A 10,921-nucleotide genomic window follows, 5' to 3' on the forward strand; every position below is an offset into this window, starting at 1 on the left:
TTTATCTGTACCTCAACAGGCCCCTTGCCGGTGTGCGCGCTCGCTCGAGGGTGAGCGCTCCAGCGTCGAGCGGCCTTGCATCGGCGCCCGGAGTTCTCGCACGCGGCACGTGGAGTGCAGGCAAACTGGCGCCTCGGCTCATTCTTTCCGCTCGTCGGTGGTGAGCTCCCGCACGACGGCGGTCAAGTGCCGGCGAGCTGGGGCCTCTGGAGTTTCTGTCCCGCGCGATGGTGGTGGTAGGCACAGGTACATGTTCTTTGCCCTTTGTTTGCTAGGGTTGGGGCTAGGGTTTCGAGTCTGTTTCCGGGCGGTGAGGCGCGGTGATGTCCGGGCGGCAGGCTTCCTGTTGCTTCCGGCACCCCCTCGATCAGCAGGGTCGTGGAGGTGGGAGAGTGGGCACGATCCTATCTCGGTGTCTGTGCCTTTGCAGCCCCCACCTCCTCTATATAGTGCCGGCGCGACAGGGGCCCACAACCCAGCTTGGTTGTGCTCCCTTGACTAGGGATCCGAGTCAAGAGCCCGACTCGGTCGTTGGACCGAGTCAGTGGAGATCAACACTAACAACTGGTTGTTAGAGCAGTCATGGAAAAACACAAGAGGCATGTGTGCTGCAAGTAGTTGTATTAACTCAACGTCATTTTAACACTTATTTAAGTCAATGACCCTATCAATTTATATATTAATCAAAGTCAGAGAATCCGGACCCAAAATATACTTTGTAATGCGTACCTCCGCATTTGAATTTTGAAGACACAGCTTTCTGACTTTAATTTTTGCAATATAGGAACTCTTGCAGTACGCAACTGTTTACCTTACTTCCTGATACTATTGAATATATTTAATCGTGGTCCACTATGAGCATCTTCCACTATTTACCCTACTTCCATTTTTGCTATACTCTGTTCAGTCAATCAGTCTAGATGAATCTACACGGCGCGACCTTTAGATCTCACTAGAATCAACGCGCGGCGTTGCCGCGCTTGTGTTTTGATAGGCCACTGCGAATACTGGAAGCCTATTTATCTACCTGTTTGACGATAATGAGCAAGCGTCAATTATTTGAGGACATGAGAAGTGAGCCGAATCATTGCAGTGAACTCTTGTTTGAAGTAAGCAAGCAAGGTAAAAAATAAATTTCTTGTTTAATATCAAGTGTTGGGATCATAAGCTGTAATATAGAATCAAAGATTGGCATGTGAACATGAAAAAGTACTATGATTGCTTCATTTCATATATCGAGCAAATTGAAACTGAGTTTGATTGATTTCATAATGTTGTTTTTTTGGAAACCATGAATGTAAAGATTTAGATGTTGCGCTGCATAAGTTGATCATTTTTTTTATTTTATCTACTATTTTGCATAGGGAACGAAAGATTTGTGTGTGGTGTGCTGCGCGTGGCACTGGATGAGGACGATAGCAAAGCCTTCTCACGGACTCCATCCGCTTACATCTGTACCGCATCAAAGCTTTAATCTTTATGCACAGCAAATATTTCACAAAGGAGCATCTCGAATCACAACATGGCTTGGCAGTTGCTTGGACAAGCTGCCGCGATTGCCAAAAATTGTCTAAACTAACCAAAAATTGTTACTTAGCCAAAAAATTTATAATCCTCTAATGTCACCACTCACCAGCCGTGCCGCGGCTCCAATGTCACCCTGGCTGTCAACGCCGTTACTGAAAGGAAATCCAATGCAACTCGTCTGCTGTTGTGCTATGTCAACCTGGCGTTTGTTACTCTGACCGGTGGGCAGTGGCCCCGGTGGACTCTGGTCCCAGCAGCAGGAAAGAGGCTTGTGGGAGGTCAGTGCAAGGTAGCTGGGCCACAGAATGGTTTGTTTCACTTGTGGCGGTGTGCACTTGTGGTCCACACGCTTTTGCTGCCGTCCATTTCCCTTTATTTTTTCTCGTCAGCTATCCGGTCTTAGACCGTCCACAGCGATAGGAGGAAATGGAGGAGTAAATCTACTGTTTGGCACTGTAGATGTACTGTTTGGCACTGTAGACAGAGAGAGCGCGGGAAACGAGGCAAGAGCAAATTTGCTCTTGCTCTTGCCATTGTGGACAGCCTTAGGGGAAGCACAATGGTCCACACCCATTCATCTTCCCACCCCGTCGGCCTCTCCAGTCTCCAGCTCTCCACGCACCGCCGTCGCTTCTACCCCCAGCAAAAGGACGACCTGCTCTGCAGTTCCCCTCCAGCAAACTGCAAACAGATCGAGGTTCTCTCCGATGGATTCAAGACCCTCGTCGCCGGATCGACCTCATCTCCAACCAAATCGAGCTCCCAAATGGTGCCTCATCCACGTTGGCCCCCATATTTCTTCTTGCTTTCTCCTCTTTCGGTGTCGCCTTTGACAAAGAGGCCGAGCCGCAGACTGCATCCAACGGTTCGAGAGGCTCGATGCCACCGCGGCCGGCGGCCGGTCGGCCAGGCCACGTGGGGCTGGACCAGTAGGCGCAGCGCTGCGGGCTGGCAAGAGAGCTATGTATTACGTTCGACGGTCGGAGAGGCGCACGGGGCATGCTGCCTCTTTGGCCCTGGCCTCCCCCTCCAGCGCGTAGTGGCGCTCTCGCCTCCTCCAGCGCGCCTTGGCGGCCCGGCGGGAGGGCGCCTCCTCCAGCGCTGTGGTGGCCCGGTGACGACGCATTGAGAAGCTGACCGAGGGATGGCCCGTGCTTGTGCCTTTTCGCCATAGATGCTAGATCCGACCGAGATAATTTTTGGTGACGTGGCTCAATGAGAGCTCGGGGAATAACTCAGGTTTCGATTGTTAAGATGAGATAATATCACGAGAAATGTTTTCTTTGTAAAGTAATTTAATATTTTTATAAAAAAGGTCTCACATCATATACTGCATCATGATGTAGTGTCTGATGTGAGACCCTTTTTGTATAAAAATATTAAATAGTGATCAGTGCCCAAAATGTAATCACGAACATGATGTGAAGTATTTAGAAAGCAAGAAGAATCCACTACAAGTACAGCAGATGAAATCTGTGTGTTTGGTTGAGCTTCCTAACCTATTTTTGCTTTAAAAAATCAAATGCTAAGCAAATGGTAGTTTTCCACCCTAGGTTTTATAAAAAAAGTTTTTTTAGTTCAGTTTTTACAGCACCACTTCCCCTACCTTTTTTACTATGGAGATTGTTTTTGTTTAAAATTAGGCACCTGCCACTGATTTTGGGGTATCCTTCATTTTTTTTGTTTTTTTTCAGCCGGTGGTCCGACCTCCATCTCCCTCCGCCTTTCTCCGCCCGCGGCCGTGCTCAGGGGGAGACGCCCCTGCTTGCCGCCGGTTCTCCGGCCACGCCCGCCTGCTTTGGCCTGCCAACAGCAGGTTGGTGCGGCGCCCTTCTCGTGCCAGGTGCCTTCACAAACGCTCTACGATTTTCGCCGTGTGCGCGGTTCCACACTGGCTCTTGTGTCACACCCAATTTTATAAAGAAAATCGAATACATCTCATATGTGCGCCAGGATCAAGTTTACATACATATGATCGACATCGAGTGAATGTATCAAAAGACAATGCTCGAAATGTAAGAGAATAATAGAGTAAAACAACATTATTACACTCCGAAAGAAATAGACTCAAAAGGTCTTAGACGTTTTCACCGACATACTAAATGAAGTCCACAACACGACTTCTCCCACAGGCAGTTGATTAGTGAACGTACGCCTAGAACTCCTCGAAATCGTCGAAGTTCTCCACTTCAAAGTTCTCTTCTGAGCAGCAATTTAAGCAAGGGTGAGTACGCTTATGGTGGGTACTCAGCAAGTGGGTGAACATGTAAGGTTAAACAAGATGGGCTAAAGGCTTTTAGCGGTTAGCAATTTTAGTTGATCATATTTTATTAGAAAGCACCTATTATCTAAGTATAAGTTTATACCAACCCACTTAAGCATAAGCATAAAAGATCCAACAATTATAAACCAAAGAACCACAATTTAATTATTCTTTAAGTTCAATTATCATGTGAGAGTCCAAGTCGCTCATGACCGCGAGCACGACTGTTATAACAGTTTTACACTCTGCAGAGGTTGTACACTTTCACCACAATTCGCGTAAAAGTTCTGAAGAACTTTGAACCCAATCACGCATGTGCTGATCAGGCACAATACCACACTTTCGAGGTGTGATTGCATAGGGACGCTACGAAGCCTTTACAAAGACAAGTAGAAAACTAGACAGTCCGCTAGAGTTTCAGTAGCAGTGTGGTCCATAAACCTCGCTAATGGTCAGTACCTTAGCAAAGGCTACTACCCCAAGAGGACTGGGTTATGACCCCTACACTAGCCCCCTCCTTGCCCTTTCGGTAAGACTGCTAGCTAACCACAAGTCTAATTAATCAGCTAAGGTCAGGTCCATGTGACAAAGTGGTTGTACGGTTTACTTGGGTGGTTCTCCATGTACTATTAACTATGATATAAAACAAAGCCATATTTAACATTTTCCAAGATTGTAACAACCAACACGAAGTAAAGCAACTAAGCAATTCTACCCAACAAGATATTAAACCTGGTGTTCCAAGGCCGAGGTAAAAAGACTAGGTAAAGTCCTTAATAGGTGTTCCCGTCAAATTTATGCATAGAACAATAAAGTAAAGTGAATTAATATGCTGTTAATAGGACAAAACAGAATATGCTGAGGGAGAAGGCCACTGCTGAAAATCTTCCTCAGCTAACTGCTGAAAATCTTCCTCAAAAGCTTGCTCTTGAACACCCTCGAACGGCACGTCGTCTACACGATCACACAAGCAAAGCAAACAATACAAATAAGAAATAATACATAAAATAGTAAAAAACAGTACTGGAAAAGTTGAAAAAGATGTAGAGCGCAAAGCAAGGATCGCGTGAGCGCAAGAATCGCTGAAAATGGAGTTAAAACGTGAAAGATATGGCTAAAACAGTGCACCAGGGACTTGTTTGCGAAGGTTTTTAACTTCCAGGGGCTAGCTGCAAAGAAACCAGGGGCTAAAACCTAATTAAACCCTATATGCAGGGGCTAGCGCGCAAAAATAGGGTTCTGGACGGTGGGTTCTAATATGGAAAAAGTTAGGGGTCTAAATAGAAAAGAAAAGGGCTTAAATATAATTATTTTTGAACTGCAGTGGACTGCGGGTTGATTTTCATAAAACTGAGGGGCTCTTTTGCAACAAGGGTGGTGGGCGGCTCAGATTTGTCTCGGGTCTGGCAGATATGGTCCGTCGGATCTTGATCCAATGGTGCGGATCAGGTCGGGGCGGCTCGGGGCGTCGGTTTTGCGGCTCCGCGGGCGGGCTGGCTCCGCTCGGGCGGAGCTGGTGGCTCGGCGCTGCCCGGGGCGGCTCGGCGGGTGGTGCTAGGCGGAGCTGGCGATTGCGCGCGACGGTGTGCAGCGGCGGGTCCGCCTGAGTTGGCCGGAATGGTGCTCCGGGCGTCTGTTCGGCTCGGGAAAAGGGCCGGGAGAGAGAGAAGGTGAGGGAGAGTGCGATGGCTGGGTCGGGGAGGCAGATGGGAGGCCGGTGCGGGCGCTCGGCGGCGAGGGATGGAGCGGCGGCTCCGGCATGCAATCGCCGTCGGAACAGAGCGAGAAGGAGAGGGAAAAAAGGGTTCTGGGGGTTTCTCACCACCTCACCTAGCCTCGGCAAGGAACATGCGGCGAAGGGGCACGGCGGAGCGAGAGATCGACGGCGGCAGCAGTGCTCTGTGCGGCGGAGCTCGGTGGCGGTGGCGCTGGCTGCAGTGGAGGAGCAGGGGAACGTTGCGTATAGTGAAAAAGGGGGGGAGTGGAGCGCTCGGGTGCGGGTTTTAAAGGGGAAATGGGTTGGTGCGCCGCGAGCGAGGGAGAGGGGGCAGCGAGCTCGCCGGCCGGCAATCATGGCGGGGAAAGGGCGCGTGCGATGCGGGGCCTTAACGACCATCAAGGCGGCGATTCAAAAGGGAAGGGGCACGGGACGTGGGCGCGTCCACGACGGGAGAAGCGCGCGGCGCCGAAAAAGGAATGTGGCGGGAGGTAGGGGACGACGCTGACAAGCGGGCCCAGGATGTCAGTGAGAGAGAGAGAAAGGAAGGGAGAGAGGTGACGGGTTGGGCCGGCTGGGCTGCTTGGGCCACGGGGAAAAGAAAGAGAGGAGGAGAGATGGGTGGGCTGGGCTGGTTTGGGAAGGAAGGTAGAGAGGGAAAAGTTTATTTTGTTTTTTAACTTTAAACACCATTTGATCAAATTCATTTGAATTCAAATAAAATTTAAATTTTGGGTGTTACATCCCGCGCTCCTCCGATCTGCTGCCAGCTCGTCACCACGTGCCGCACTGCACGCTTAGCTGATCCGATGGCTATTTGGAGTAGTCAACGAATATTTTTTCGGTAAAGTTTAGTTCAAGAAAATAGTTCTCTAATAAAATAGTTCTTGAACTGTTTGGTCCAAATGCTATTTGATCTTTAATGCACTTTTTCCCAATTATTGGAGCCCCATTACCTCTCTTGCTGTGGTGGGCCCAAACCAAAATAGCCCAAATATTACACTTTGAGGGGGGATAGTTTTTTGAAGTGGGCTATTTGCAAATAGCTCAGTAATAGCCTCTCTGTTTGGATTTCTTTGGCTATTTGAGACTAAAAAGTGAAGGAACAAAAAAAAATTCATGGATCCAAACAGGACCGATATGTATATAATAACACAAGTACTTTGTGCGCGCCTTGGCGCGCCTTTACTTCCTTTTTTTCAAGATATGTAAACATAGAAAGCATATATTTGTATTTGAATATTGAATGTACAAAAATATTATTTATTTTTGTAATAGGCACCTAAATACATAGGTACATGTATGTACAATGGTGCTAAAGCTAACATCTCAGTTTTTTTCTGGAAATTCAAATGCAGAACTGCATATAGTCACAAAGATGATACACCTGAACATTTTATTGCTAACTGAAAAATTGGATTCCGATGTTTTTGGAGTCTCTAACTGCTTCCATAAAACATTTCTTGCACATGGTTTCCTGCAGGACATTTAAATTTTAAAATATAACATATAGAAATAAGATTGATGCTTACCTGTATTAAGGTTTATTTAGTAGTGCTCTAGGAAGTCACATGATTTACTCTTTTTTGGCAATGAAGACTGGGAGCACATCCTTCCTTGAATTGAATTGAAAGAAGCATTTTTTTTAGAAGTTGTATGGCGGCATTCCAAGCTTTATAAACCACTTCAGCACAATATAGTGCATGTAGCATTAATAGCTACCGTAGAAAAGAATTTTGGGCTCTGAAACTAAAGAACCTCTCAAGCTCGGTAGACATAGCCTAACTACAATGGTCCATACTGTTGTGGGTGAGATAAGAGTGGCTAATAATCTGTATGAGATATTACGCAGAAGTTGTTCCATTTTCTTTCTAAATGGTATTTTCTGAGTAGAGATATGGCCATGGAATAGTTGAGGGTCAATCAGTATGGGAGGGAGGTGGGTTGATGTATAGTTGATCATGTGTTTTCAAAATAGCGGGAAATGTGGTGAGGATGATTGCTATGATTAAACGAATGAAATCTTGTCGTATTTCTTTAATTGTGATTGCAGCTATTTTGGAACACAAATATCCGAAAGTATGCTAGGGAAAAAGAAAAAAATAAGACAAATTTAGAAGCATTACTATTTTGGAGCTTTACAATCAACATTTGTCACTGTATATGATAAAGAATTTTGGAATCTACGGTAGCTCGAAACATTATTTGCAGGTGGCTATATTGTTAGTTCAGGCAATGAACAGTACTTTGACATGGGGAAGAACATAAGAATACAATACTGTTATAGGAAAGCACAGGGTAGTAAGCAACAGGGATAATTTGACTTACCGATTCATTGTTGTCCAAGTAAAGGAAACCACCATGTCCACGGGCGCTTGTAAACTTGTACAGAGATGCAAAGGCTGTCAAGAGAATTCGTATGAGTCATATGAACAAGAAACACAGTTTGAGCTTTAATTTGTTGTACGAAGGTCTGCATCGTGGAAGGAAGACATTAGTATTATTGATGAAAATATTTGAGCTTATATGCAGCATCAAGGCAAAGCGATGTCACATCTGGAAATCAATACTCCACCAGCTCATAACACTATAGATTTCCACGACATAAATAGCTTCCTCAAATGAAAAATTACGATACAGAAGGGTTTGGGTCAGCAGGCTGAGCCCAGAAAAAACACATCTATGACGCAACATGCAGAAATCAAAGCATTACTGAATCTTTTTGGGCCTGAAACAATTACTGGACCTACAACTGTTGTTTTCTGTTTTAATAAAAGTAGCCGTGGCTGTAGGCACCCAGTGCCTACTACCTTTTAAAAGAGTAAGACTACCTTCATAGCCGCCATACACTGGGGTGTGTCCGGACCAATAAAAATGCATCCATAAATCTCAAGAATAATTTAGCAGCCGAAAACAGATATAAGGTGTCAAACAAAGTGGTATTTCTTTCAATTTGCGGGCTGGAGCATCCTAATGACAATGTAAAAAAAAAGGTTTGCGTACTTCCACAACAAACGCACCTGGAACAACAAAGCCCATCCGCCAAATGACCAGCAAAGCCCATGGCGATTCTAGTCTCAACCATACCGCCAATCATCAAAGCAATATTGGTTTTTCACGCAACATAAATTATTTCAAGGGCTCCAATAACCCCTAATTTGGTGAGCTTGATGTTAATATCATGAGCGAGATTCCCATGTATTATTTTCTGAGCAGTATGTAAATTCCGATAACTTTTATCAGCAGCGCTAGTGACTTTGTATTTCTCCATGGCAACAATACTAATATCACGGAGACAATCCCAATAATCTCTATGAACTGTTTGCTCAAAGAGTACAGGGGTCACACCCATTTCTAAAACCAGTGATGGAATAAAAACAAAATAAGTTTGGAGAAATACTGGGACAAAGTTGGAATACCCAGATAATGAACAGCTAATAAATTCGAAATATTGAGGAAAGATCAAAAGGCGAATTCATATAGTAACACAGAGTTTGCAGGAGTACAAACCGTTTAATCTCTCGAGAGCTTCAATTGCTCGATCAGCTATGTATTGCATCCAAGATAAATGAGCAGTCTGGATGGACGACACATAGCCTTCAGAACTTGTATATCCGAGTTCAAGTTTTCCCCAAACTTGAGCTTCAACCTTTGAAACCCTTGCACTCATTATTTTGCAGCCAATTGTGCAGCTTCATTTGGGGCCTCGATTGGAATCTAGGTTGGGAAATATGGAATATCAACTTTGGTGGAAGTATTTATAAATTTTGTTGACTAGCAAGCATGCCCGTGCATTACTACGGCCAAAACTAATATAAATATAATAATATATGATACATTTTATGTTATATTTATATATTTATATATTTTTTTGCACAAATAAAGGGTAATAAATAATCATAGTCTCACTACGGTAAATGTTTGCATGGTTTTCTGCGTGATGGATGAAGATGATATAAAGTTACATTTTATCTTTACATTTTCATGAAAGTAAAGATAAGTGGGTACCTAGCATTACTATGAAAGCCAAACCACTACTAGTTCTAAAGCAAGCAATGTTTCTTTGGTCCGTCAATCGGAATTCTAATCGGAGTTCGGACAAATCAACTCGAATTCCAATCGAAATCTTGACAAATCAATCCGAATCCCAATCGGAACACGAACAATCAATATCTCGCACAATCACAGCATGGCCTGTACATGAAGTGAATGAACACAAACTTGATGGTATTACGTAGGTATATTATATTAACCGTAACAACGTACGGGCACTATGCTAGTATATATAACATATGTATTTCAGCCTCTACTCCTGTGCACTCCAACCAATCTCTCGTACGTGCCTCCCTATTTTCCAGTAACCGGTAATCTTTACTACTAATTCTGGTGCATTCCCTTGCACCGGAGGGTGGCCATGTCACTCCAAATCACCTCACCTGTCGGATCGACTGATCCAACGGCTAGGAACGGTTGGGGACGTAAATTTTGCAAAAAGCCCCTAAACTTTGGTGAAATCAACCCTCAGTCCATGGATGGCAATTTTGCAAAGAGCCCTAGGACTTTGTGAATGTCAATTTTACAAAAGACCCCCTAAACTTTAACGAAATCGACACGTACTCTATTGACGGCATTTTATGAAAAACCCTAAATTTGGGTAAAAACAACGACACTCTGCCTGCATTGCTTTCACATAAAACTCCCCTAAACTTTGGCGAAACCAATCTGCACTCCACGAACATCAATTTCACATAAAACCTCCAAGACTTTTGCGAAACCAACCACCTTAATGTGTATCGGTGACGGGTTAAATCGCCTCTAACACTTGCACACAGCATCAACACCTATGATGCCTGTCACATACATACTTTCTCGCTACGAACGCTCCATATATATTTCAACGCTCCACACCTCACAGACATACATTTAACAACCCAAATCAAATTTGACCGAGCCCTCAATAAAACTTTATAAGCACTAATATATGCGTCCGTGAAGGGCCTCTCGGGGCGCCAACGGCGCGACATTTTTCTAGTATTTATTGAATTACTACATTTCGGTACTAATTTTAATAGTCTATTTTCATTGCAGAGGTTTCATGGTTTATAGAGCCATTAAAATATTTGTTGCAAATATAGTATCGATGGTTCACGCATATTGGTCATATAGAGTGATTACATATATAATACACAAAACTATTTGGAGAAAACACAAAAACACAATCGTAAAAAAATAGCAATACACAACACACACTCTACTATCTTTGTGTTCTCTCTCAATCGCTACTCCGAATTATTAAAAAGATAAATCGCTGCTCTCTTCTATCTAAAATCGTTGATCTGCTCTCTCTCTCTCTCCCCCCGTGCTTTCTCTCCATCGCTGCTCCCTCTCTCCAATCACAGCCATGGCCTTCAATT

The 10,921-nt window shown here is 44.5% G+C and overlaps 1 protein-coding gene across 5 annotated transcripts; it reads right to left on the minus strand.

Annotated features, from left to right (window-relative positions):
- Window positions 1-6,716: 6,716 nt before the first annotated feature.
- Window positions 6,717-10,222, minus strand: LOC120699422. 5 transcript variants are annotated; one of them, XR_005685396.1, is made up of 3 exons: window positions 9,018-10,222; window positions 7,836-7,909; window positions 6,717-7,123 (listed from the first exon to the last, which is right to left on the minus strand). XR_005685396.1 is itself a non-coding variant. In XM_039983410.1 (3 exons), the coding sequence occupies exons 1-3, from the start codon at window positions 9,175-9,177 to the stop codon at window positions 6,910-6,912; spliced, it is 309 nt and encodes a 102-aa protein (XP_039839344.1). In that variant the 5' UTR covers window positions 9,178-10,222; the 3' UTR covers window positions 6,717-6,909. The 5 variants fall into 5 exon arrangements, 1 of the variants encoding a protein (XP_039839344.1); XR_005685394.1 differs by having other exon boundaries at window positions 6,717-6,984; window positions 7,836-7,980; XR_005685395.1 differs by having other exon boundaries at window positions 7,836-7,980.
- Window positions 10,223-10,921: the final 699 nt, after the last annotated feature.

Source organism: Panicum virgatum, chromosome 3K (assembly GCF_016808335.1).
Source record: "Panicum virgatum strain AP13 chromosome 3K, P.virgatum_v5, whole genome shotgun sequence".
NCBI lineage: Eukaryota > Viridiplantae > Streptophyta > Magnoliopsida > Poales > Poaceae > Panicum > Panicum virgatum.

What these genes read in the sequence shown, in the direction of transcription:
- LOC120699422 (XM_039983410.1), bottom strand. Translation starts at nt 9,177, where the DNA reads ATGAGTGCAAGGGTTTCAAAGGTTGAAGCTCAAGTTTGGGGAAAACTT. An exon ending in AGCTCTCGAGAGATTAAACG is followed by an intron (nt 7,910 to 9,017) that starts GTTTGTACTCCT and finishes TTCTCTTGACAG; the next exon opens with CCTTTGCATCTCTGTACAAG. An exon ending in ACTTGGACAACAATGAATCG is followed by an intron (nt 6,985 to 7,835) that starts GTAAGTCAAATT and finishes AATGTCCTGCAG; the next exon opens with GAAACCATGTGCAAGAAATG.